Source organism: Ranitomeya imitator, chromosome 4 (genome assembly GCF_032444005.1).
Source record: "Ranitomeya imitator isolate aRanImi1 chromosome 4, aRanImi1.pri, whole genome shotgun sequence".
NCBI classification, from domain to species: Eukaryota; Metazoa; Chordata; class Amphibia; order Anura; family Dendrobatidae; genus Ranitomeya; species Ranitomeya imitator.
In genome coordinates, this window is record NC_091285.1 from 582,900,468 (window position 1) to 582,923,528 (window position 23,061).

General features: G+C 43.7%; 1 protein-coding gene across 2 annotated transcripts in view; it reads left to right on the forward strand.

The window, feature by feature from the left end:
* Positions 1 to 8,753, forward strand: part of ADAMTS7 (ADAM metallopeptidase with thrombospondin type 1 motif 7) — a 131,715-nt gene extending 122,962 nt beyond the window's left edge. For both annotated transcript variants that reach the window (XM_069766453.1, XM_069766454.1), the window contains one exon: positions 7,441 to 8,753. In XM_069766453.1, coding sequence (XP_069622554.1) covers positions 7,441 to 7,604 — 164 coding nt within the window. In that variant the 3' untranslated portion in view covers positions 7,605 to 8,753. The remainder of the gene's footprint in view (positions 1 to 7,440) is intronic.
* Positions 8,754 to 23,061: the final 14,308 nt, after the last annotated feature.

Below are 23,061 nucleotides of genomic sequence, written 5' to 3' on the forward strand. Positions count from 1 at the left end.
TGGCACAGCACAGCTATGTATGGGGCACAGTGAACGGTGCAGAGCACCGTATATGGCACAGCACAGCTATGGGGCACAGTGAACGGTGCAGAGCACCGTATATGGCACAGCTATGGGGCACAGTGAACGGTGCAGAGCACCGTATATGGCACATCTATGGGGCACAATGAACGGTGCAGAGCACCGTATATGGCACAGCTAGGGGGCACAATGAACGGTGCAGAGCACTATATGGTTCACACCTATGGGGAAATATGAACGGTGCAGAGCACTATATGGCACAGCTATGGGGAAATAATGATCTATTTTTATTTTTGAAATTCACCGGTAAATGCTGCATTTCCACCCTAGGCTTATACTCGAGTCAATAAGTTTTCCCAGTTTTTTGTGGCAAAATTAGGGGGGTCGGCTTATACTCGGGTCGGCTTATACTCGAGTATATACGGTAATTCATTTTTGGCCACTTGTACTGTTATGATGCGGTGGTCTAGGAGCAACATGGAACGAGCTCAGAAGGAAGTGGTAACTGTACTGACCGCAGTCCCTAAGCTCAACACAACACTAGAAGTAGCCGTGGAATGCTCCTAACTCTCCCTAGGCATCTCGTCACAGCCTAAGAGCTAACTACCCCTAAAGACAGAAGCAGGAAAACTATCTTGCCTCAGAGAAAATCCCCAAAGGATAGATTAGCCCCCCACAAATAATGACTGTGAGTGGAGAGGAAAAAGACATACACAGAATGAAACCAGGATGAGCACAGGAGGCCAGTCTAGCTTGATAGATAGGACAGGATAGAATACTGTGCGGTCAGTATAAAACACTACAAAAATCCACCCAGAGTTTACAAAAAAATCTCCACACCTGACTAAAGGTATGGAGGGTAAATCTGCTTCCTAGAGCTTCCAGCAAGACAGAATTAATTCTTACTGATAACGCTGGACAAACATAGAAAGCACTGAACGGATAAGTCCACAATCTGTGAACAGAAAAGCGCAAGCAAAAACTTAGCTTTGCTGAACTGGTCAGGATAACAGGGAAATCCAAAGAGATGTGAATCCAACCAGGAACCATTTACAAGTGGCACTGGCTGAAGGAACAGCCAGGCCTAAATAGCCGAGCAGAAGAGACGATAAGTGGAGGCAGCTGATGACAGCTAACTCCAAGGAGCAGCCATACCACTTGAAACCACAAGAGGGAGCCCAAGAGCAGAACTCACAAAAGTGCCACTTACAACCACCGGAGGGAGCCCAAGAGCGGAATTCACAACAGAGAGCATCATGAAGACCAAGGAACACAACAGGCAGGTCCGTGATACTCTTGTGGAGAAATTTAAAGCTGGATTTGGATACAAAATGATTTCCAAAACTTTAAACATACCAAGGAGCACTGTGCAAGCGATCATATTGAAATGGTAGAAGTATCATACCACTGCAAATCTACCAAGACCTGGCCGTCCCTCAAAACTTTCATCTCAAACAAGGAGAAGCCTGATCAGAGATGCAGCCAAGAGGCGCATGATCACTCTGGATGAACTGCAGAGATCTACAGCTGAGGTGGGATAGTCTGTCCATAGGACAACAATCAGTCATACACTGCTCAAATCTGGCCTTTATGGAAGAGTGGCAAGAAGAAAGCCATCTCTCAAAGATATCCATAAAAAGTGTTGTTTAAAGTTTGCAACAAGCCATCTGGGAGACACACCAAACATGTGGAAGAAGGTGCTCTGGTCAGACGAAACCAAAATCGAACTTTTTGGCAACAATGCCAAACGATATGTTTGGTGTAAAGGCAACACAGCTCATCTCCCTGAACACACCATCCCCACTGTCAAACATGGTGGTGGCAGCATCATGGTTTGGGCCTGCTTTTCTTCAACAGGGACAGGGAAGAGGGTTAAATTTGATGGGAAGATGGATGGAGCCAAATACAGGATCATTCTTGAAGAAAACCTGTTGGAGTCTGCAAAAGACCTGAGACTGGGACGGAGATTTGTCTTCCAACAAGACAATGATCCCAAACATAAAACAGAATCTACAATGGAATGGTTCACAAATAAACGTATCCAGGTGTTAGAATGGCCAAGTCAAAGTCCAGACCTCAATCCAATCGAGAATCTGTGGAAAGAGATGAAAACTGCTGTTCACAAACGATCTCCATCAAACCTCACTGAGCTCGAGCTGTTTGCCAAGGAAGAATGGGCAAGAATTTCAGTCTCTCGATGTACAAAACTGATAGAGACATACCCCAAGCAACATGCAGCTGTAATCGCAGCAAAAGGTGGCACAACAAAGTATTAAGTTAAAGGGGCTGAATAATATTGCACGCCCCACTTTTCAGTTTTTGAATTTCCACAAAAATGTAAAATATCCAATATATTTCGTTCAACTTCACAATTGTGTTCCACTTGTTGTTGATTCTTCACCAAAAATTTACATTTGGTATCTTTATGTTTGAAGCATGATATGTGGGAAAAGGTTGAAAAGTTCCAGGGGGCCGAATACTTTCGCAAGGCACTGTACATCACCATGTGAATTATTTCTATGCTTGGACATTACTGTGGGCATTATTCGTTTAATGTGAACATCATTCCTGTGCTTAAATTACAATCGAAAGAGCCAAAAAGGAAAAGACTGAAAAAAGGCCAAGTAACGATAAAAATATATAACAAGCTTTATTAGATCAAGATAAAATTACATATAGGGGGAGGCACAGCCAGTAAGAGGGCGCTAGTCAAAAGTCTGTACCCATATATGTATATAAACAACAAACAGAAAAAAATAATAATTTTTTTTTAACAAAATCAATCATGTTATCACAAAATAAGTTAATATTAGAAAGTTCCTAGATGTAAAGAAATATATGTATAAATAGATGTCAGAGGATCACATCTTATTTAGCAACATAATAGAAAATATAGACATCAGCACCATGAGGTAGAGTGTTTGAAAGGATTTCTATAACCAAAAAGATAAAGTGCCCTGTCACACCCTCTGACAAAGGCAGACGCCGAAACGCGCGTCGAGGTGGGCGCACCATCGTGTGTCTCCTGGTTCCTGACTGTTATCCAGGTACATAGTGGTGAAAACGGGTGTATGTGTCCAAATCTGCGCTGCTTATAAAAATGGATGGCGGACGATATTCTTCAAAGCTTTATTTCAAAACCGGTTAATAGTCAATGCATTTTGAGGTCATGCAGGACCTCTTCCTCAGGACAAAACTTTACAACTTGTAAGATTTTTGCCATGAGGAAGATGCCCTGCATGACCTTGAACCGCGTTGACTATTAACCGTTTTTCAAATAAAGCTTTGAAGAATATCGTCTGCCATCCATCTTTATCAGCAGCGCAGATTTGGACACATACCCAGGTACATAGTGGTGAAACCGGGTGTAACAGTCAGGAGCCAGGGGACACACGATAATGCGCCTACCTCGACCCGCGTTTCGGCGTCTGCCTTCGTCAGAGGTTGTGACAGGGCGCTTTATCTTTTTGGTGATAGAAATCCTTTCAAACACACTACCTCATGGTGCTGATGTCAATATTTTCTATATATGTTGGCAAATAATATGTGATCATCTGACATTTATTTATACTTACATACTTATTTACATCTAGGAATTGTCTATCTACTATAAACGTATTTTGTGATACCTTGGATTTATTTTAATTTTTTTATTTTTTTCTGTTTGGTACAGAATAATATTATACAGTATATATATATATATATATATATATATATATAGTGGTCCAAAAGTAGGTGGACAGTATGTGTAGTAGGGATATGAAGGGGGAGATTCATCAAACATGGTTTTTGGGGTTCAAAGTTCTCACTACACATCTAGATAAGTTTCCTAGGGGGGGGGGGGGGGTCTATTTTCCAAAATGGGGTCACTTGTGGGGGGTTTCTACTGTTTAGGTAAATCAGGGGCTTTGCAAACGCAACATGACGTCCGCAGACCATTCCATCAAAGTCTGCATTCCAAAACGTCACTACTTCTCTTCCGAGCTCTGACGTGCGCCCAATCAGTGGTCCCCCCCCCCCCCCACATATGGGGTATCAGCGTACTCAGGACAAATTGGACAGCAACTTTTGGGATCCAATTTCTCCTGTTACCCTTGGGGGAAAAAAATGTTGCTAAAAGATCATTTTTGTGACTAAAAAGTTAAATGTTCATTTTTTTCTTCCATGTTACTTCTGCTGCTGTGAACACCTGAAGGGTTAATAAACTTCTTGTATGTGGTTTTGAGCACCTTGAGGGGTGCAGTTTTTAGAATGGTGTCACTTTTGAGTATTTTCTCTTATATTGACCCCTCAAACTCACTTCAAATGTGAGGTGGTCCCTAAAAAATGGTTTTGTAAACTTTGTTGTGAAAATGAGAATTCGCTGGTCAACTTTTAACCCTTATAACTTCCTAACAGAGGTGTGTTTGGGGTCATTGTCCTGTTGAAAAAGAAATGATCGTCCAACTAAACGCAAACCGGATGGAATAGCATGCCGCTGCAAGATGCTGTGGTAGCCATGCTGGTTCAGTATGCCTTCAATTTTGAATAAATCCCCAACAGTGTCACCAGCATAGCACCCCCACACCATCACACCTCCTCCTCCATGCTTCATGGTGGGAACCAGGCATGTAGAGTCCATCCGTTCACTTTTTCTGCATCACACAAAGACACAGTAGTTGGAACTAAAGATCTCAAATTTGGACTCATCAGACCAAAGCACAGATTTCCACTGGTCTAATGTCCATTCCTTGTGTTCTTTAGCCCAAGCAAGTCTCTTCTGCTTGTTGCCTGTCCTTAGCAGTGGTTTCCTAGCAGCTATTTTACCCTGAAGGCCTGCTGCACAAAGTCTATTCTTTTTTTTAAAAAAAAAAAAATCTTTTTATTAAAGTTTTGTAAATACAGTACAAATCAAACATTACCATCAATAGGTCAAATGAAAGAGTAACAATATTGAATAATACTGTAACCCCAAATTCCCCCCCCCACCACCACATAAACATAACCGGAAAACCCCATACTCTGCCTGCGACAAAGTCTCTTCTTAACAGTTGTTGTAGAGATGTGTCTGCTGCTAGAACTCTGTGTGGCATTGACCTGGTCTCTAATCTGAGCTGCTGTTATCCTGCGATTTCTGAGGCTGGTGACTCGGATAAACTTATCCTCAGAAGCAGAGGTGACTCTTGGTCTTCCTTTCCTGGGGCGGTCCTCATGTGAGCTTGATGGTTTTTGCAACTGCACTTGGGGACACATTCAAAGTTTTCCCAATTTTCGGACTGATTGACCTTCATTTCTTAAAGTAATAATGGCCACTCGTTTATCTTTACTTAGCTGCTTTTTTCTTGCCATAATACAAATTCTAACAGTCTATTCAGTAGGACTATCAGCTGTGTATCCACCAGACTTCTGCACAACACAACTGATGGTCCCATTTGATGGTTGCCATTTATAAGGCAAGAAATCCAACTTATTAAACCTGACAGGGCACACCTGTGAAGTGAAAACCATTTCCGGTGACTACCTCTTGAAGCTCATCAAGAGAATGCCAAGAGTGTGCAAAGCAGTCATCAAAGCAAAAGGTTGCTACTTTGAAGAACCTAGACTATAAGACATAATTTCAGTTGTTTCACACTTTTCTGTTAAAGGGAACCTGTCACCCCCAAAATCAACAGTGAGCTAAGCCCACCGGCATCAGGGGCTTATCTACAGTATTCTGTAATGCTGTAGATAAGCCCCCGATGTAACCTAAAAGATGAGAAAAACAGGTTAAGTATATAATTCCACATGTGTTAATTCATAGTTTTGATGTCTTCAGTGTGAATTTACAATTTTCTTAGTCACGAAAAATCTTTAAATGAGAAGGTGTGTCCAAACTTTTGCTCTATACTGTATATATATATATATATATATATATATATATATATATATACACTAGATTGTGGCCCGATTCTAACACATCGGGTATTCTAGAATATGTATGTAGTTTATTTATGAAGATTTCAGAATAATGCAATGAATGCACAGGATTCGGCCAGCCGGGCGTGACCAATTAGCGAAGCGTGGTTCAAATCCCGTGCCAATTCATGGCCGACTGCGTCTGTCGCTGATTGTTCGCCGCCGGCCCAGGGCAAGCTCCAGGTTTTTGAGGGCCCCGGGCGAAATGGTCTCACAGCCCACTTAACATATAACACAGCCCACATAGTATATAGCACAGCCACGTAGTTGTATATAGCACAGTTATGTAGTATATAACACAGCCACGTAGTATATAGCACAGCCACGTAGTATATTGCACAGCCAAGTAGTATATAGCACTGCCACGTAGTATATAGCATAGACACGTAGTATATAGCACAGCCCACATAGTATATATCACAGCCCACATAGTATATAGCACAGCCCACGTATATAGCACAGCCCACGTGGTATATAACAGCCCACGCAGTATATAACACAGCCACGTAGTATATTGCACAGCCACGTAGTATATAGCATAGCCACGTAGTATATAGCACAACCTACGTAGTATATAGCACAACCTACGTAGTATATTGCACAGCCACGTAGTATATAGCACAGCCACGTAGTATATAGCACAGCCACGCAGTATATAACACAGCCCATGTAGTATATAGCACAGCCCACATGGTATATAGCACAGTGACGTAGTATATAACACTGCCCACAGTTTTTAACACAGCCACGTAGTATATAGCACAGCCACGTAGTATATTGCACAGCCCACGTAGTATATTGCACAGCCCACGTAATATATAGCACAGCCCACATAGTATATAGCACAGTGACGTAGTATATAACACAGCTCACGCAGTATATAACAGCCCACGTAGTATATAGCAATGTGGGAACCATATCCCTGTTAAAAAAAAAAGAATTAAAATAAAAAATAGTTATATACTCACCTCCCCAGATCCAGCCCAGGTGTTTAGCGATGCTCCTCGCGACGCTCCGTTCCCAGTAATGCCTTGCGGCAATAACCCGTGATGATGTACCATTCTCGCGAGACCGCTACGTCATCTGGGGTCCTTGCTGCAATGCACTCTTGGGACCAGCCGGCCGCGACCAATCAGTGATGCGGGATTTCTGTGACAGAGAAACAGACAGACAGACGGAAGTGGATCTTAGATGATTATATATATAGATATATACTCAGAGATTTGACTAGCGACTGCTTACTGGATGTTCCTCCAACTTATATGTAATTTTATCTTGATCACTACCAAGGATGGACACATGAATGCATCTTGAATTTTATGCTTGATCAAAATTATAGGCGGCAGCAGACACCCTGGCTACCATTGGATACATGCTTACCTTTTTAATTACACAAATGTTTTCTGCATTGTATACTACTTGTAGTATTGGTGATTCTGTATCTTCATCTTCTCTTTATTCACTGATACCTTATTCCTCTTACAGGTCTTCAGTGCACTCGTGACCGCCTCACCTTCAGCTTCTGTCGGACATTGAAAATCCTTGGCCGTTGTTCCCTACCTACAGTCCAGGCTCAATGCTGCCAAACTTGCCAGTCTCATATTCAAAGCTCGCGTGAACTCAGTAATCAACGGGTGTCTCGGAGGTGAGGACGATAGCCATGTCTCTAATCTCAGGGACCAAATGATTGTACCAAACTTGGTTATCTCCATCTCGGCTAAAGAAGGTCCACAGATCCGTCCCTGCAGATTTTTTTTCTGCTCTATCAAAGGGATAGAAGAGCGCTGCATTGCATCTAGGAATTGTTTGACTTTTTTTTTGCTTCCAGTGTCCCATATGCAGTAATCCTGTCCAAAAATACACTTAACTTTGGATTTTTGGTGCTAATTTCCTGCAAGTGACCTCTTATGAAACTCTTGATAATTCACTGGCTGGCCAGTGGAGGAATCGAATGCTCCTTATAAAATTCTGCTTCTTGGTGCTGTAGGTTCCTCAAGGATTAGTAACAAACAACTATGGTATAATCTATATTATTGTTGCATCTTAAAGACAAGAGGAAGTCTATCTCTACTTTCTGGCCTACACTATTTCCTTCTGTAGCATTGTGCACTGTTCATGATGTGGATTTCTGCCACACGAGCCCTTCACTGCTGAAGCCGACTGACCCGAAAGGTGAAAAGTATGACAAAGACTTGTGAAAGTACAGATCGTAAGTGATAAATCCAACATACGTTAACGGCATATACCGATACATACCATCTGTGGACCACTTCTCCCTAACCATTGTTGGCCATATGTGCACATTATGCTTTCCAATTGGACCAGTAACAGCCTCTGTGGTACTGGAAATAGCGGCCTTAGCACTACAGACACCATACCTCATGGATAAATCCACAGAAAACGGTCTTACTAGCCTGTATGGCACTGAAGAGTTGGGGCATTAAGAAGAGTCTACGGCTTAAAGACTGTAGTCAGTGTAAGAGACTCCGAAATGTAGCAAAGCAAAGGAAATAGCCATGTATCTTACACTTGTGGTTTGGAATATCAATACCTTTCCTTAATGAAAATTGGTGCTATTACGGAAAGTAATCACTGTCCGTATCCTTTACACAGCAGACTAGCCTGGAGAAGAGACTGCCATTCTCTTTATGGAGACTCTAGGTGCCAATACCCAATAAGTCACTTACCCATTTTCACTACACATTTTGTATGCCAATTAAATGTAAACATTTTAATTGTCAGTGCATTATTATCTATCATAAATACATACAACACTGGTTACCATATTTCTCCTGAAATCGTGTTTGCACTTAATTAATGACTGGACCGTATTGTCTATTGCTTGATTACTTTGCTCGTTAATCTGCTCTGCCTGTCTATGCAGAGCTTCACTAGTAGTTCGGGACATTAATGGGAATATATAAGTGAGATCAACCCTCCTAAGCCGTCTACATGGGCAGATTCTCATGTGAGATATGACTGGCCAATAGATCTTAACAGCTTAGTTGCATATAATAAAAATGTGAATTTCTCTGGAATAAGATATCGGTTTGTAGATATCAAGGAATCATTGTATTCAACTTCCTACGACCTGCAGTGGGGAAAAAAGTATTTAGTCAGCCACCAATTGTGCAAGTTCTGCCACTTAAAAAGATGAGACAGGCCTGTAATTGACATCATAGGTAGACCACAACTATGAGAATCAAAATGAGAAAACAAATCTAGAAAATCACCTTATCTGATTTGGCAAGATTTATTTCACAACTTATGGTGGAAAATAAGTATTTGGTCACCTAAAAACATGCAAGATTTCTGGCTCTCACAGACCTGTAACTTCTTCTTTAAGAGGCGCCTCTGTCCTCCATTCATTACCTGTAGTAATAGCACCTGTTTGAACTTGTTATCAGTATAAAAGACACCTGTCCACAACCTCATACAGTCACACTCCAAACTCCACTATGGTGAAGCCCAAAGAGCTGTCGAAGGGCACCAGAAACAAAATTGTAGCCCTGCACCAGGCTGGGAATACTGAATCTGCAATAGGCAAGCAGCTTGGTGTGATGAAATCAACTGTGGAAGCAATAATAAGAAAATGGAAGACATACAAGACCACTGATAATCTCCCTCGTACTGGGGCTCCATGCAAGATCTCACCCCGCAGAGTCAAATTGATCACAAGAACGGTGAGCAAAAATCCCAGAACCACATGCGGGGACTTAGTGAATGTCCTGAATAGAGCTGGGACCACCGTAAGAAAGGCTACCATCAGTAACACACTACGCCACCAGGGACTCAGATCCTGCAGTGCCAGACGTGTCCCCCTGCTTAAGCCAGTACATATCCGGGCCCGTCTGAAGTTTGCTAGAGAGCATTTGGATTATCCAGAAGAGTATTGGGAGAATGCCATATGATATGATGAAACCAGGCTAGAACTGTTTGGTAGTAACAAAACTCGTCGTGTTTGGAGAAGACAGAATGCTGTGTTGCATCCAAAGAACACCATACCTACTGTGAAGCATGGGGTGGCAACATCATGCTTTGGGGCTGTTTCTCTGCAAAGGGACCAGGACGACTGATCCGTGTACATGAAAGAATGAATGGGGCCATGTATCATGAGATTTTGAGTGCAAACCTCCTTCCATCAGCAAAGGCATTGAAGATGAAACGTGGACGGGTCTTTCAGCATGTTAATGATCCCAAGCACACCACCAGGGAAATGAAGGAGTGGCTTAGTAAGAAGCATATGAAGATCCTGAAGTGGCCTAGCCAGTCTCCAAATCTCAACCCACAGAAAACCTTTAGAGGGAGTTGAAAGTCCATGTTGCCCAGCGACAGGCCCAAAACATCACTGCCCTAGAGAAGATCTGCATGGAGGCATGGGCCAACATATCAACAACAGTGTGTGGCAACCTTGTGAAGACTTACAGAAAACGTTTGACCTCTGTCATTGCCAACAAAGGATATATAACAAAATATTGAGATGAACTTTTGTTAATGGCCAAATACTTATTTTCCACCATATTTTACAAAATAAATCTTGCCAAATCAGACAAGGTGATTTTCTGGATTTGTTTTCTCATTTTGTCTCTCATAGTTGTGGTCTACCTATGATGTCAATTACAGGCCTCTCTCATCTTTTTAAGTGGGAGAACTTGCAAAATTGTGGCTGAATAAATACGTTTTTTCCTCACTGTACATGCCCATGTACGGAGGGTTGACCTTACTGACAGTAGGCTTAGGGAGTTCAACATGCGGCTTATTGTTAATAGCCATGTGGTTCCTGCACATCCATTACAATGAGCAGTCAATTTACAATAAATTTCTTTATGACTTTCATAAAGAAGTTGCTTGACATGAGCGACCCTACACTCAAGGCACTATCTTTTTAGTGAAAGATGATCACACATGATCAGTGTTACCTTCCTGACACAAGGGGCACAGCATAAAACCACAGCTCCTGTCTAGTGATTTGGGGTTATTGGAAATATTATGAAGAAAATTAGAGTCAAATATTAAAGTCAACCGCAGTCATTTCTAAGGTCGGCAGTCAATGTCTTTTAGACTTTAAGACTACATGATGTTTCAGAATAAGATGTCCTTTGTATCCACGAAAATTAACACAAATTTTGGCAATTATATGACTTGTATCCTGTATTTCTCACAGGTTTTCTCCTCTGCTGGCTCGATCTCTGATTTTCAGTTGTCTCTGAGCTGGTGGGTGGAGACTAGTTTCTATGATATCTCCCATACACAGTACATACAGCCATAATTTCCCTGTCCTGTCTCTATGTGGCAGAAGTTCAGAGGCATGGAGCATGCAGGCCACTATACAATAGTACTGAGCTGAGTGGCTGTGAATGCAGTACTCAAGTAAAAAAAATAACTAGAGGAGGTCACTTGATCTGTCTGGTCTCTAACTTTGTTGAGTGTGCTTTATTTCTCCTACTCTCCATAGAATAGAGTTTAAGAGGCGTTGTGATCTGATACTTCAGTGAGCTGGGCAGTCCATCTTACTTTGCCCAAGATGGATTTGAACTGGGTTTTTTTTTAGTGAATGATGAGTTCAGGAGTCAGAACCAAGAAGTGGCTAGTAAGTGAAGAAACAAAACATATTTCTCTGATATGATATTTTATAAAGTTTCTTATATTTGCTTGTTCTATTGATTTATGCAAAGTTTGTTGAAATAACATTTAAAGGCAATGTTCACCTTCATAACCAACTTTTTATTGTGGCAATTAAGTTTCAATAACTGCAATACTTTTTAATTTTTGCTATATATTTTTAAAACCTATTTTTGTTATACCCTAGAACATTATCACATTGCAATGGTGACAGGTGGTTTTAAAGTACTTCATTAAATCGATTTATGGGGTCTGTACAAAATGGGACAGCCACGCAGTTGCACTGTATAGAAGTCGTGACCATAACCGACTATGATGCAGGCCAAAAATCTGGGTGGAAAAGTAAGCACAAATTACAACAATATTTTTTGTTCACTGGTCACTATGGGTAACTTAGTTGTTTTCAAATTCTGACCTATGGTTCTGTTCCCGTTTAGGTACAGGAAGGTAGGCATTAGAAAATCCTTTGTAATTACAGGATGTTCTTCCCAGGGTTTTTTTTTTATACTGCGTTTAGTGAATTTACTTTGCAATGACATGATCTCTTTATTATTCTACACTTTGCTCTTCGTATGTGTTGGGTGTGTGTGACGGGACCCTGCCAGAAGTGAGGTTCTCAACCACAGCTGGGACACAGGATGATCCCTCATTCACTCTCAGAGGAGCAGGGTTCAGGACTCAACACACAATAGGTGTATTTATATCTTTACAAAGCTCGGATTAGTCGGATGTGCAAAAATATATGGAAAGAAAAAAAAAAGGAAACAAAGGACAGAGTCCCATATGAGCTGACGGGCCTTCCTCACTTCCTCCGCAGTCTCATAAACACTGGCTTTTTTCATTCTCCTCATGACTAAAACAGTTCTATCCCCAGAATTTCACCCTACAAAAGCTCAACTGTACAAAAAGCATTTCATTTGTATCCTCTGCAGAAAAACCGGAGCACGTAGACAAAGGCTGCCGTCGCACGTTCAGTATTTGGTCAGTATTTTACCTCAGTATTTGTAGCCAAAACCAGGAGTGGGTGATAAATACAGAAGTGGTGCATATGTTTCTATTATACTTTTCTTCTAATTGCTCCACTCCTTGTTTTGGCTTACAAATACTGATGTAAAATACTGACCAAATACTGCTAGTGTGACGGCAGCCAAAAACTTACGAAGACCACTTCTTTTTTATATGTACCACCAAAAGAATGTCATTGGGGAGGTGCCTCACGAATTTCCCTGTGTATAAGCAAGAGCAGAAAGCCAATACAAACCTATCTCTTGCTCTCGAAGGCCATGTTTGCCCAGGCCTTGAAAGGGACCACTAGAACCGTTCTTAAGAACACAACATCAAATTACAATATACAATCATACATGGCATTAAAATTGCGCATTCCGTCAGGTCCACCTTGTGCCGCCAAAACAGCTTTTGCCCCATTGAGACTGGGAGTGCACAATTCATCTTAGGCCGGCATCACACTACCAAATACGGGCAAGTGCTATGCGAGAAAACATTGTGTTAATCTAAGGGGCAGCTCACATCACCGTTTATTTTCTCAGGTGTAATCAACGTGTGTGCAAAATCGCAGTATGCTGTGATTGTCACCGAGACTTGGCTGAGACTCGCCATTGCAAGCCTATGGGTGCGAGAAAAAAATTTGCACAGCAGTCGGATCATGAGAGTGCTGTTGGATTTTTACACACCAGTGTCCTTTGACAAGCCGGCAATTCATGTGCAGCATACAGTAAAAATCACACTGACAGGCTAGAGTAGAATAGATATATATATACACATACAGTAGAATACATAGCTATATAGATGTCAGTGACACACACATACATATGTATATATAGTACATAGGTAGAAGAAAAGCTGGCAATTCAGCAGCCGCATAATGTAAAATCACTGCAGGAGCCGACAGTATAGAAGAGATTGATTATGTACAGTAAATAGAAATAGAATAGGTAGATATACAGATGTTTGTGACAAATACAATTAGTACAGTGTGTAGCTTACTGTACATGTAATTAATTAAAGATTATTTTTCAGAACTAATGGCGTGGTGCTCCCGTACAATTTTCATAACCAGCAGAGGGAAAGCTGATGGCTGAGGGACGATGTTTATAGCCTGGGAAGGGGGTAATTCCCATGGAGCTTCCCAGGCTATTAATATCAGCTCACAACTGTATACTTAGCCTTTACTGGCTATTTAAAAAATGACGTAGGGTCACCCTATAATTAATAACCAGCAAAGGCTATGCAGACAGATGCGGGCTGATATTAATAGCCTAGGAAGGGGCCATGGATACTGCCTTCCCCCAGGCTAAAAACATCAGCTTACAGCCACCCCAGAAAAGGTGAATCATGAAGATGCGCCAATTCTGGCACTTAGCCTGGCTCTTACCACTTGCCCTGTAGTGGTGGCAAGTGGGGTGATAGTTGGGGGGGGTTGATGTCATTTTTGTATTTTCAAGTGACATCAAGCCCTGAGGTTACTAATGGAGAGGCATCAATAAGATACCCCAATACTAACCCCATTGTCACATTGTATGAAAACACAAAGAGAAAAAAGTCCTGTAATTGAAAGAATGACACAGACTCCTTTAATAATCTTAATTAAACCATACTTACGATCTCACCCATGGCGCTCACATTGACATCAGAAAGGTGAAGTGAGTTTATTGGCTGTGACTATGGGGTTAGTAATGGGGGCATCTTATTGCCGCCTCTCCATTACTAACCTCAGGACTTGATGTCACGTGACAATACAAAGATGACATCAAACCCCCAACTATCACTCCACTTGCCACCGCTACAGGGCAAGTGGGTATAGCAAGGCTAAGTGCCAGAATTGGCGCATCTTAGAGATGTGCCTTTTCTGGGACAGCTAAGAGCTCATGTTTTTAGCCTGGTGGGGGCAGTATCCATGGCCCCTTCTTAGGCTATTAATATTAGCCCACAACTGGATTAGTATTAGCCCGCAGCTGTCTGCAAAGCCTTTGTTGGTTATTAATTATAGGGGGACCCTACATCATTTTTTTTGTGTCCCCATTTTAATAGCCAGTAAAGGCTAAGTATACAGTTGTGAGCTGATATTAATAGCCTGGGAAGCTCCATGGGTATTATCCCCTTCCCAGGCTATAAACATTGGCCCCCAGCCATTGGCTTTCCCTCTGCTGGTTAAGAAAATTATGGGGGAGGCCACCCCATTTTTTTCCCAAAAATTAATCTTTTATTAATTAAATACCATATATACTCGAGTATAAGTCGAGGCACCTACTTTTGCCATGGAAAACGGGGTAAGCTTATTGACTCGAGCATAAGCCAGGTATGCACTGTCTCCTCATCCCTGTCCTGCCTATGTGTGGCTCCCCCAGTCCTGTCCTGCAATGCGTGGCTTCCCCCGTCTTGCCCTGGTATGCGTGGTTTCCCTGTTTTGTCCTGGTATATGGCTCCCCCATTTATTCCCTGGTATGTGTGGCTCTCCCTGTTGTGTGCATGGCTCCAGGGTCTCACATGGCTTCACGGTCCCCCCCATCCCCATCCTACTCACCCGCCCCCCCATCCTACTCACCCTCCTTGCGCGTCCCTGCATCTCTGTCCCTGGGCAGGCAGCTCCCCCTCATCCTACTCACCCTCCTCGCGCGTCCCTGCATGTCTGTACCAGGGCCGGTAGCTCATAGGCCTGGACAGGAATGATGGTACCCCTGAAAATGTGACAAAAGGGACATGTTAAATCACTGTGTGTCCACTAATTAGCATCACAGGTGTCTACAATCTCGGAATCAGTGAGTGGGCCTGTATATAGGGCTACAGATACTCACTGTGCTGTTTGGTGATATGGTGTGTATCACACTCAACATGGACCAGAGGAAGTGAAGGAAAAAGTTGTCTCAGGAGATTAGAAAGAAAATTATAGACAAACATGTTGAAGGTAAAAGTTATAAGACCATCTCAAAGCAGCTTGATGTTCCTGTGACTACAGTTGCACATATTATTCAGAAATGTAAGATCCATGGGACTTTAGCCAACCTCCCTTCACGTGGCCGCAGGAGGAAAATTGATGAAAAATCAAAGAGAAGGATAATACTAATAGTAACAAAAGAGCCCAGAAAAACTTCTAAATAGATTAAAGGTGAACTTCAAGCTCCAGGAACATCAGTGTCAGATCGCACCATCCGTCATTGTCTGAGCCAAAGTGGACTTCATGGGAGACAACCAAGGAGGACACCATTGCTGAAAAAAAAATCATAAAAAAGCCAGATTGGAATTTGCCAAACTACATGTTGACAAGCCACAAAGCTTCTGGGAGAATGTCCTACGGACAGATGAGACAAAAATTGAACTTTTTGGCAAGGCACATCAGCTCTATGTTCACAGACGGAAAAATGAAGCATATCAAGAAAAGAACACTGTCCCCACTGTGAAACATGGAGGAGGCTCTGTTATGTTCTGGGGCTGCTTTGCTGCATCTGGCACAGGGTGTCTAGAATCTGTGCAGGGTACAATGCAATCTCAAGACTATTAAGGGATTCTAGAGAGAAATGTGCTGCTCAGTATCAGAAAGGTTGGTCTCAGTTGCAGGTCATGGGTCTTGCAACAGGATAATGACCCAAAACACACAAGAATGGCTAAGAGGAAAACATTGGACTATTCTGAAGTTGTCTTCTATTAGCCCTGACCTAAATCCTATTGAGCATCTTTGGGAAGAGCTGAAACATGCCAACTGGAAAAGGCAACCTTCAAACACGAGACAACTGGAGCAGTTTGCTCTTGAGGAGTGGGCCAAAATACCTGTCGGGAGGTGCAGAAGTTTCATTGACAGTTACAGGAATCGTTTGATTGCAGTGATTGCCTCAAAAGGTTGTGCAACTAAATATTAAGTTAAGGGTAGCATCTGTCATGGTTTGGACAGGGTTAATGCCCTGCCCTCTCAGGGTTAATTGTTGTGGCCTCCTTTTGGATATGTGAGGGATATTTATACTCACACTGGACTAGAATTCTCTGTCAGTTATACTTTTGTTTTGTCTGTGTGCCTGACCCCCTGGAGTGCGTGTGCATATTTTGTTGCTTGTTTGCTCTCCGTGCTTGATCTGGTATGTTTGATCCACTCGGTTTTCTGACCTCTGGCTTCCACCTGACTATCCTTCTTCTCACCCTCCAGTACCTCGTTGCCTGGTTATTCACCTCGGCACGTTTGACTACTCTCCGGCGCTGTTTGCCTCCTTTGCACACTGGCGCCCGCCTCCGCCCCTGGCCACTCCCCCTGTCACATGGTTCAGGTCCTGCTTGCTACCCGGTGAGTTCTCCACCATTCTGCTGTGGGCTCCCTTACTGTAGAGAGTAGCCTCCCAGCAGTAGCTACACCCAGGAGCCTTGACATTATAACTGACCTTACAGTCTCTTCCAGGTGGCTGGGTGAGAGTTTATTATGGATCCGGCACGGGCTCTCACGGAGCAGGTTAGTGAGCTCTCCCAACTTATGCAGAAGCTGTCCATGGAGCAGCAAGACCTGGATCACTCACACCACCAGGTGCAGAGAGATGTGGTGGGTGCTCTTCAGGGACCTTTTCTGTTGGGGACTCGGGATGGGGGCCCCACATATGCATCCCTAGTGGACCCTGAACCATCGGTAAAGTTACCTGACAATTTTTCCGGGAATAAAAAGTTGTTTAGGGTTTCTAAAAGAGGGATGCAAGTTGTTTTTTTAATTACGTCCTCGAGCTTCTGGTAATGAAAGGCAGAGGGTAGGGATCATTTTGTCCTTGTTAAGGGGGGCTCCACAGGCATGGGCTTTCTCTCTCTCTCCCTCTGCTTCTGAACGTATGTCAGTGAACCTGTTTTTTGAGGCTTTGGGGCACATTTATGACGATCCTGATAGAGTGCGTCGGACAGAGGATAAGGTGATGAGTGTGACAGAGGGGAGGCACTAAGCCGAATGGTTCTGCTCAGAGTTTAGATGCTGGGCCGCTGAAGTATCCTGGAATGACGACGCCCTGAGGGGGTTGTTCCACAGGGGCCTGTTTGACCGTTTACAGGATGCTCTGGCATTACATGTGCCCCCCGATACCCTTAACGACGCCATGACACAGGTGATCCACATGGATCGGAGACTCCGTGCCAGGGGAGTGATGCGGCAAGAGTCTCCATTATACTCAAACCTGTGTGACATTGCGTCCGTCCCTGAGCCCATGGAGGTTGGAGCTATTTTGATGATGGAAAGAGAGAAAAGACACCACAGAGACAACCAACTATGTTTTTACCCTCTGGACATTGGAAAAGGGACTGTCCCTCTTGTCCTTCTGCTAAAGCCATCTGGAAACATCTTAGTCTGGGTAACAATCGAGGAAGTTGCCCAGACTACCAGGTACATTTTTCCTCACTTGCTAAAATTTTGCTTCAGGTGGAATTGGAGCTTGGTGGCGGTCCTGTCATGACCACTGCCTTTGTTGACTGCCGTTCTACCATTAACCTAATCGATACCAGGGTGGTGGCTTTTAATAAGATAGGGTCAGTCAGGCTTAAGGATCCTGTTAAAATTGTGGCTATTGACTCGTCTCCTCTCACCCGGGAAAGAATTTGTTTTATGTCCAAAGTTTTTTCTCTGAAAGTGGGTTCTACTCATTTGGAAAAATTAAGTTGTTTTGTTCTAGATAATTTGCCTGCTGGACTGGTACTGGGAATGCCTTGGCTTCAACGCCATAATCCTATCATTGATTGGGTGACGGGGAGATCACTCAGTGGGGATGTAAGGATAACAGTGTATGTTGTAACCCGGTACCTCTTGTCCCCCCTATAAAGTCTGTGTCTGTGTCATCTGTTGGTATTCCGGAGTACCTGAAGGATTTTGAAGACGTGTTTTCCGAAAGCGAGGCTGAGGGGCTTCCATCATATAGACTTTTTGATTGTGCCATTGATTTAGTCCCGGGAGCCAAGTTACCCAAGGCTCGCCTGTTTAATTTTTCGGGCCTGAGCATCAAGCCATGAAAAAGTACATAGCAAAGAGTCTCCGCAAGGGGTATATTCGGTCTCCTGTTTCACCCATGGCAGCGGGGTTCTTGCTTATAACCTTATAAGGGTCCAGGAAGGGCATGAATGGAAAACAGCATTCCTGACGACTGAAGGGCTGTTTGAAAACTTAGTTATGCCCTTTGGTCTCACTAACGCTCCTGCTGTTTTTCAAAACTTCATTAATGTTATTTTCTCTGACCTAATTGGGCGTTATGTGATCATTTACCTGGATGACATTTTAGTGTACTCAGTGAACAGTCAAACCCACTTGCACCCTCTGAGTATGGTTCTTAGGAGACTCAGGGAGAATCATTTATATGCTAAACTGGAAAAATGTTAATTTTTTGTGCAATATCTGTCTTTTCTGGGTTTAATTGTGTCTGGGGAGGGATTCCGCATGGATCCTAAAAAAGGTCCAGGCCATTACGGATTGGGTGCAGCCTCATGACTTGAAGAGGTTGCAGTAATTTTTGGGCTTCGCTAATTTCGATAGGAAGTTTATTAAGGGTTTTTCACAGGTGGTAAAGCCTTTGACAGACCTCGCGCTCAAGGGGGCTGGTGTGAAAAATTGGTCCATGGCTGCAAAAGATTCTTTCATGACACAAAAAAAAATGTTTTACTTCAACAACCCGATCAGTCAAATCCCTTTATTGTGGAATTTGACGCTTCTGAGGTGGGGGAAGTTTTGTCTCAGGGTCCTTCTACACTCACTAATCTGAAGGCGTGTGCCTTCTTTTCTAAAAAATTCTCTCTGGCTGAGAGAATTTATAATGTCAGCAATAGGGCGGTTAAGTTGGCTTTTGAAGAGTGGAGACATTTCCTGGAGGGGGCCGTCCACCCCATTACAGTTACTGATCACAAAAATTTGGCCTATATCGAGTCTGCCAAGAGTTTGACCCCCAGACAGGCTCGGTGGGCGCTTTTTTTCTCTCAATTTCAATTTACCATCACATTCCGCCCGGGATCTAAAAATATTAGGACTGATGCTTTATCCCAAAGCTTTGATTCTTTGTCCCCTCCAGAACCTCCCTCCTCAATTCTTCAGCCAGGAGTAGTGGTGGCGGACATCTCATCCAATTTGCAGAAAAAGATTTTGGAGGCCCAAACCTGGGCTCCTGGTAATAAATCTCCAGGTAAATTGTTTGTACCGGAACGGTTGCGTCTCAGACTCCTGCAGGAGTTTCATGATTATGTGTTAAGTGCCCATCCTGGGATTGCAGCTACATGGGGGGCTGTTGCTAGAGGCTTCTGGTGGCCCTCTATGGTATCAGATGTTAAAATGTTTGTGACTGCATGTGGGGTGTGCGCCTGTTCACCAGCCGGAGAATGGGTGCCTTTGCCAATTCCGGATAGGCCATGGATACATTTGTTCATGGACTTTATCACAAATCTCCCTCCTTCCAGTGGTATGGGTGGTGGTGGATAGGTTCTCCAAACAAGCACACTTTATACCTCTACTCGCATTACCGTCTGCTGAAACCTTAGCCCGCTTATTTATACAGCATGTTGTTCTGTTGCATGGAGTGCCTGTGAATATGGTGTCAGACAGAGGTGTGCAGTTTGTGGCCAGGTTTTGGAGGGCTTTTTGTAAGAAGCTGGGGATTACGCTGTCTTTCTCCTCTGCCTATCATCCGGAATCTAATGGACAGACTGAACGCACGAACCAATCCTTGGAGCAAATTTTGAGATGCCTGGCCTCTTCCAGACAGGAGGACTTGTGTGAGGTATTGCCCATGGCAGAATTTGCGTTCAACACTCATATGAGTCAGTCCACTGGAATGTCTCTCTTTCAGGTCAACTATGGGTTTGACCCACATTTTGGGGAATTTTCTGGCATGGATTCAGGTTGTCCTGGAGTCGAGTGCATGGTACAGCGTTTGAGTACTCTTTGGAGGGAGGTTGAGACGAACATCTCTAAAGCCCAAGAAAGTTACAGACGATTTGCAGACAGGAGGAGGGGGCCAGGTTCAGCGTTTGTAGTAGGGGAAAAGGTGTGGTTATCCACCCGTAACATCAAGCTTAAGATACCCTCTATGAAGCTGGGCCCCAAGTTTATTGTGGAGGTAGTTAATCCGGTGGCCTACAGACTACAGCTGCCCACCAGTGGGGACGGTTAGGGAAGATTCCTCGGCCGCTGCTCCGCCAGTATTGGTAGAGGGACAGCTGGAGTATGAGGTAGGGCGCATCATTGACTCCCGTTGGGTGCATCAGAAACTCCAGTATCTGATACATTGGAAAGGGTATTCTCTTGTTGATTGGTCATGGGTCCCGGACAGTTAGGTGCACGCCGATCATCTGGTGCGGGCCTTCCATGCCAGATATCCAGAGAAGCCTGGGGGTCATGGTTTGGACAGGGTTAATGCCCTGTCCTTTCAGGGTTAATTGTTGTGGCCTCCTTTTGGATCTGGGAGGGATATTTATACCCACGCTGGACTAGGATTCTCTGTCAGTCATACTTTCGTTTTGTCTGTGTGCCTGACCCCCTGGAGTGCGTGTGCATTCTTTGTTGCTTGTTTGCTCTCCGTGTTTGATCTGGTATGTTTGATCCACTCGGCTTTCTGACCTCTGGCTTCCACCTGACTAGCCTTCTATCTCACCCTCCAATACCTCACTTGTTCCCTGGTTATTGACTTCAGCACGTTTGACTATTCTCTGGCACCAATCCCTTTGTTTGCACACCGACACCCTGCTCCACCCCTGGACACTCCCCCTCTGTCACATGGTTCAGGTCCTGCTCACTACCCAGTGAGTTCTCCGCCGTTCTGCTGCGGGGTCCCTTACTGCGGTGAGTAGCCTCCCGGCAGTAGCTACACCCAGGAGCCTTGACACCATCATTTCTGTCCAGGCCTATTTCATGGTTTGTTTGTTTGTTTTTTTTTTTTTTTTTAATTCTGTGGAAGCATGGTTGAAAAGCAATGTGTGACTGTTATTTGTTAATTTTCATAGATTTTTATTTATTATAACTTTTGTCAGATTCAAGTTATTTCTGTGACCATTGTGGGGTTTTCTGTCATTAAACAAAGGGTACCAACAATTTTGACCACGTGTATATATCTATTCTATTATATTCTAACCTGTCACTATGTGATTTTACTGTACGCGGCACATGAATTGCCAGCTTTTATTCTATTATTTGTGTGTGTTTGTTTTCACTAAAATGTCCCTTTAAAACGATGTGTAAATGACAGAGAACTGCTGTATGTAAAAACTCATGTTAAAATTGCATTGCAATCAGATAGCAATTGCACTGCATTCGGATGTAAATCGGACGCTAGGTGTGAAAAATCGGATTGTACTCGCATGACACTCCTGTGACTCTCGGCAGGGAGTCTTGGACCGATTTTTCATACGTTAGTGTGACTCCAACCTTAAAGGGGTAGTCCAGTCCAAATCAATAAGACTGCAGCTACTTTGTCTGATTGAAAACTTATGAATCCTCCCAGGATTTGCTGATTTCTGAGCCAGGACCGGAGGGTATGTATTTAATAGGAGTTAATACTCCTGACCTCACTCCACACACTTGTATTGAGCAAGGCCATGCCCCACGCGACTATATATATACACATATATACACTTCTCAAAAAAATAAAGGGAACACTTAAAAAACAGGTACCGAGATGAGATCCTCATACCCCTTGTGAGACCATATGCTGGTGCTGTTGGCCCTGGGTTCCTCCTAATGCAGGACAATGCCAGACCTTATGTGGCTTGAGTGTGTCAGCAGTTCCTGCAAGATGAAGGCATTGCAGCTGTGGACTGGCCCGCCTGTTCCCCAGACCTGAATCCGACTGAGCACATCTGGGACATCATGTCTCGCACCATCCACCAATGTCACGTTGCACCACAGACTGTCCAGGAGTTGGCGGATGCTTTAGTCCGGGAGATCCCTCAGGAGACCATCCGCCGCCTTATCAGGAGCATGTCCAGGCATTGTAGGGAGATCATACAGGCACGTGGAGGCCACACCCACTACTGAGCATCTTTTGCTTGTCTTGAGGCATTTCCACTGAAGTTGGATCAGCCTGTAACTTCATTTTCCACTTTGATTTTGAGCATCATTCCAACTCCAGACCTCCGAGGGATATTAGTTGTGATTTATGTTGATCATTTTTAGGTTCTACCCTGGTCTGCTTCCTGTGTAGCCACCCAGAGGGGCGTTGTACCCTGGCTTGTGTCTATGTCTCTGTGCCTTGTCTCTGTCTTAGTCTAGTCCTGTTCCCGTGTCCGTTTATATCCCTGTCTTGATTTGCTTTTTCTGCTGTGCGTACTGTGTCTTGCTTTGCTCTGCATCTACCTTTGCTCTGCCCTCTGTGTCTTGCTTTGCGCTGCTTTCGGCTCCGTTCTCTGCAACCTTGCTTTGCTCCTTGCTCTGCATTCTGTTACCTTGCTCTGCACTCTGTGGTTTAGTTCTCGGCTCTGCACTGTGTCTTGCTCTGCACTCTGTCTTTGCTCTGCTCTCAGCTCTGCACTCTGTCTTTGCTCTGC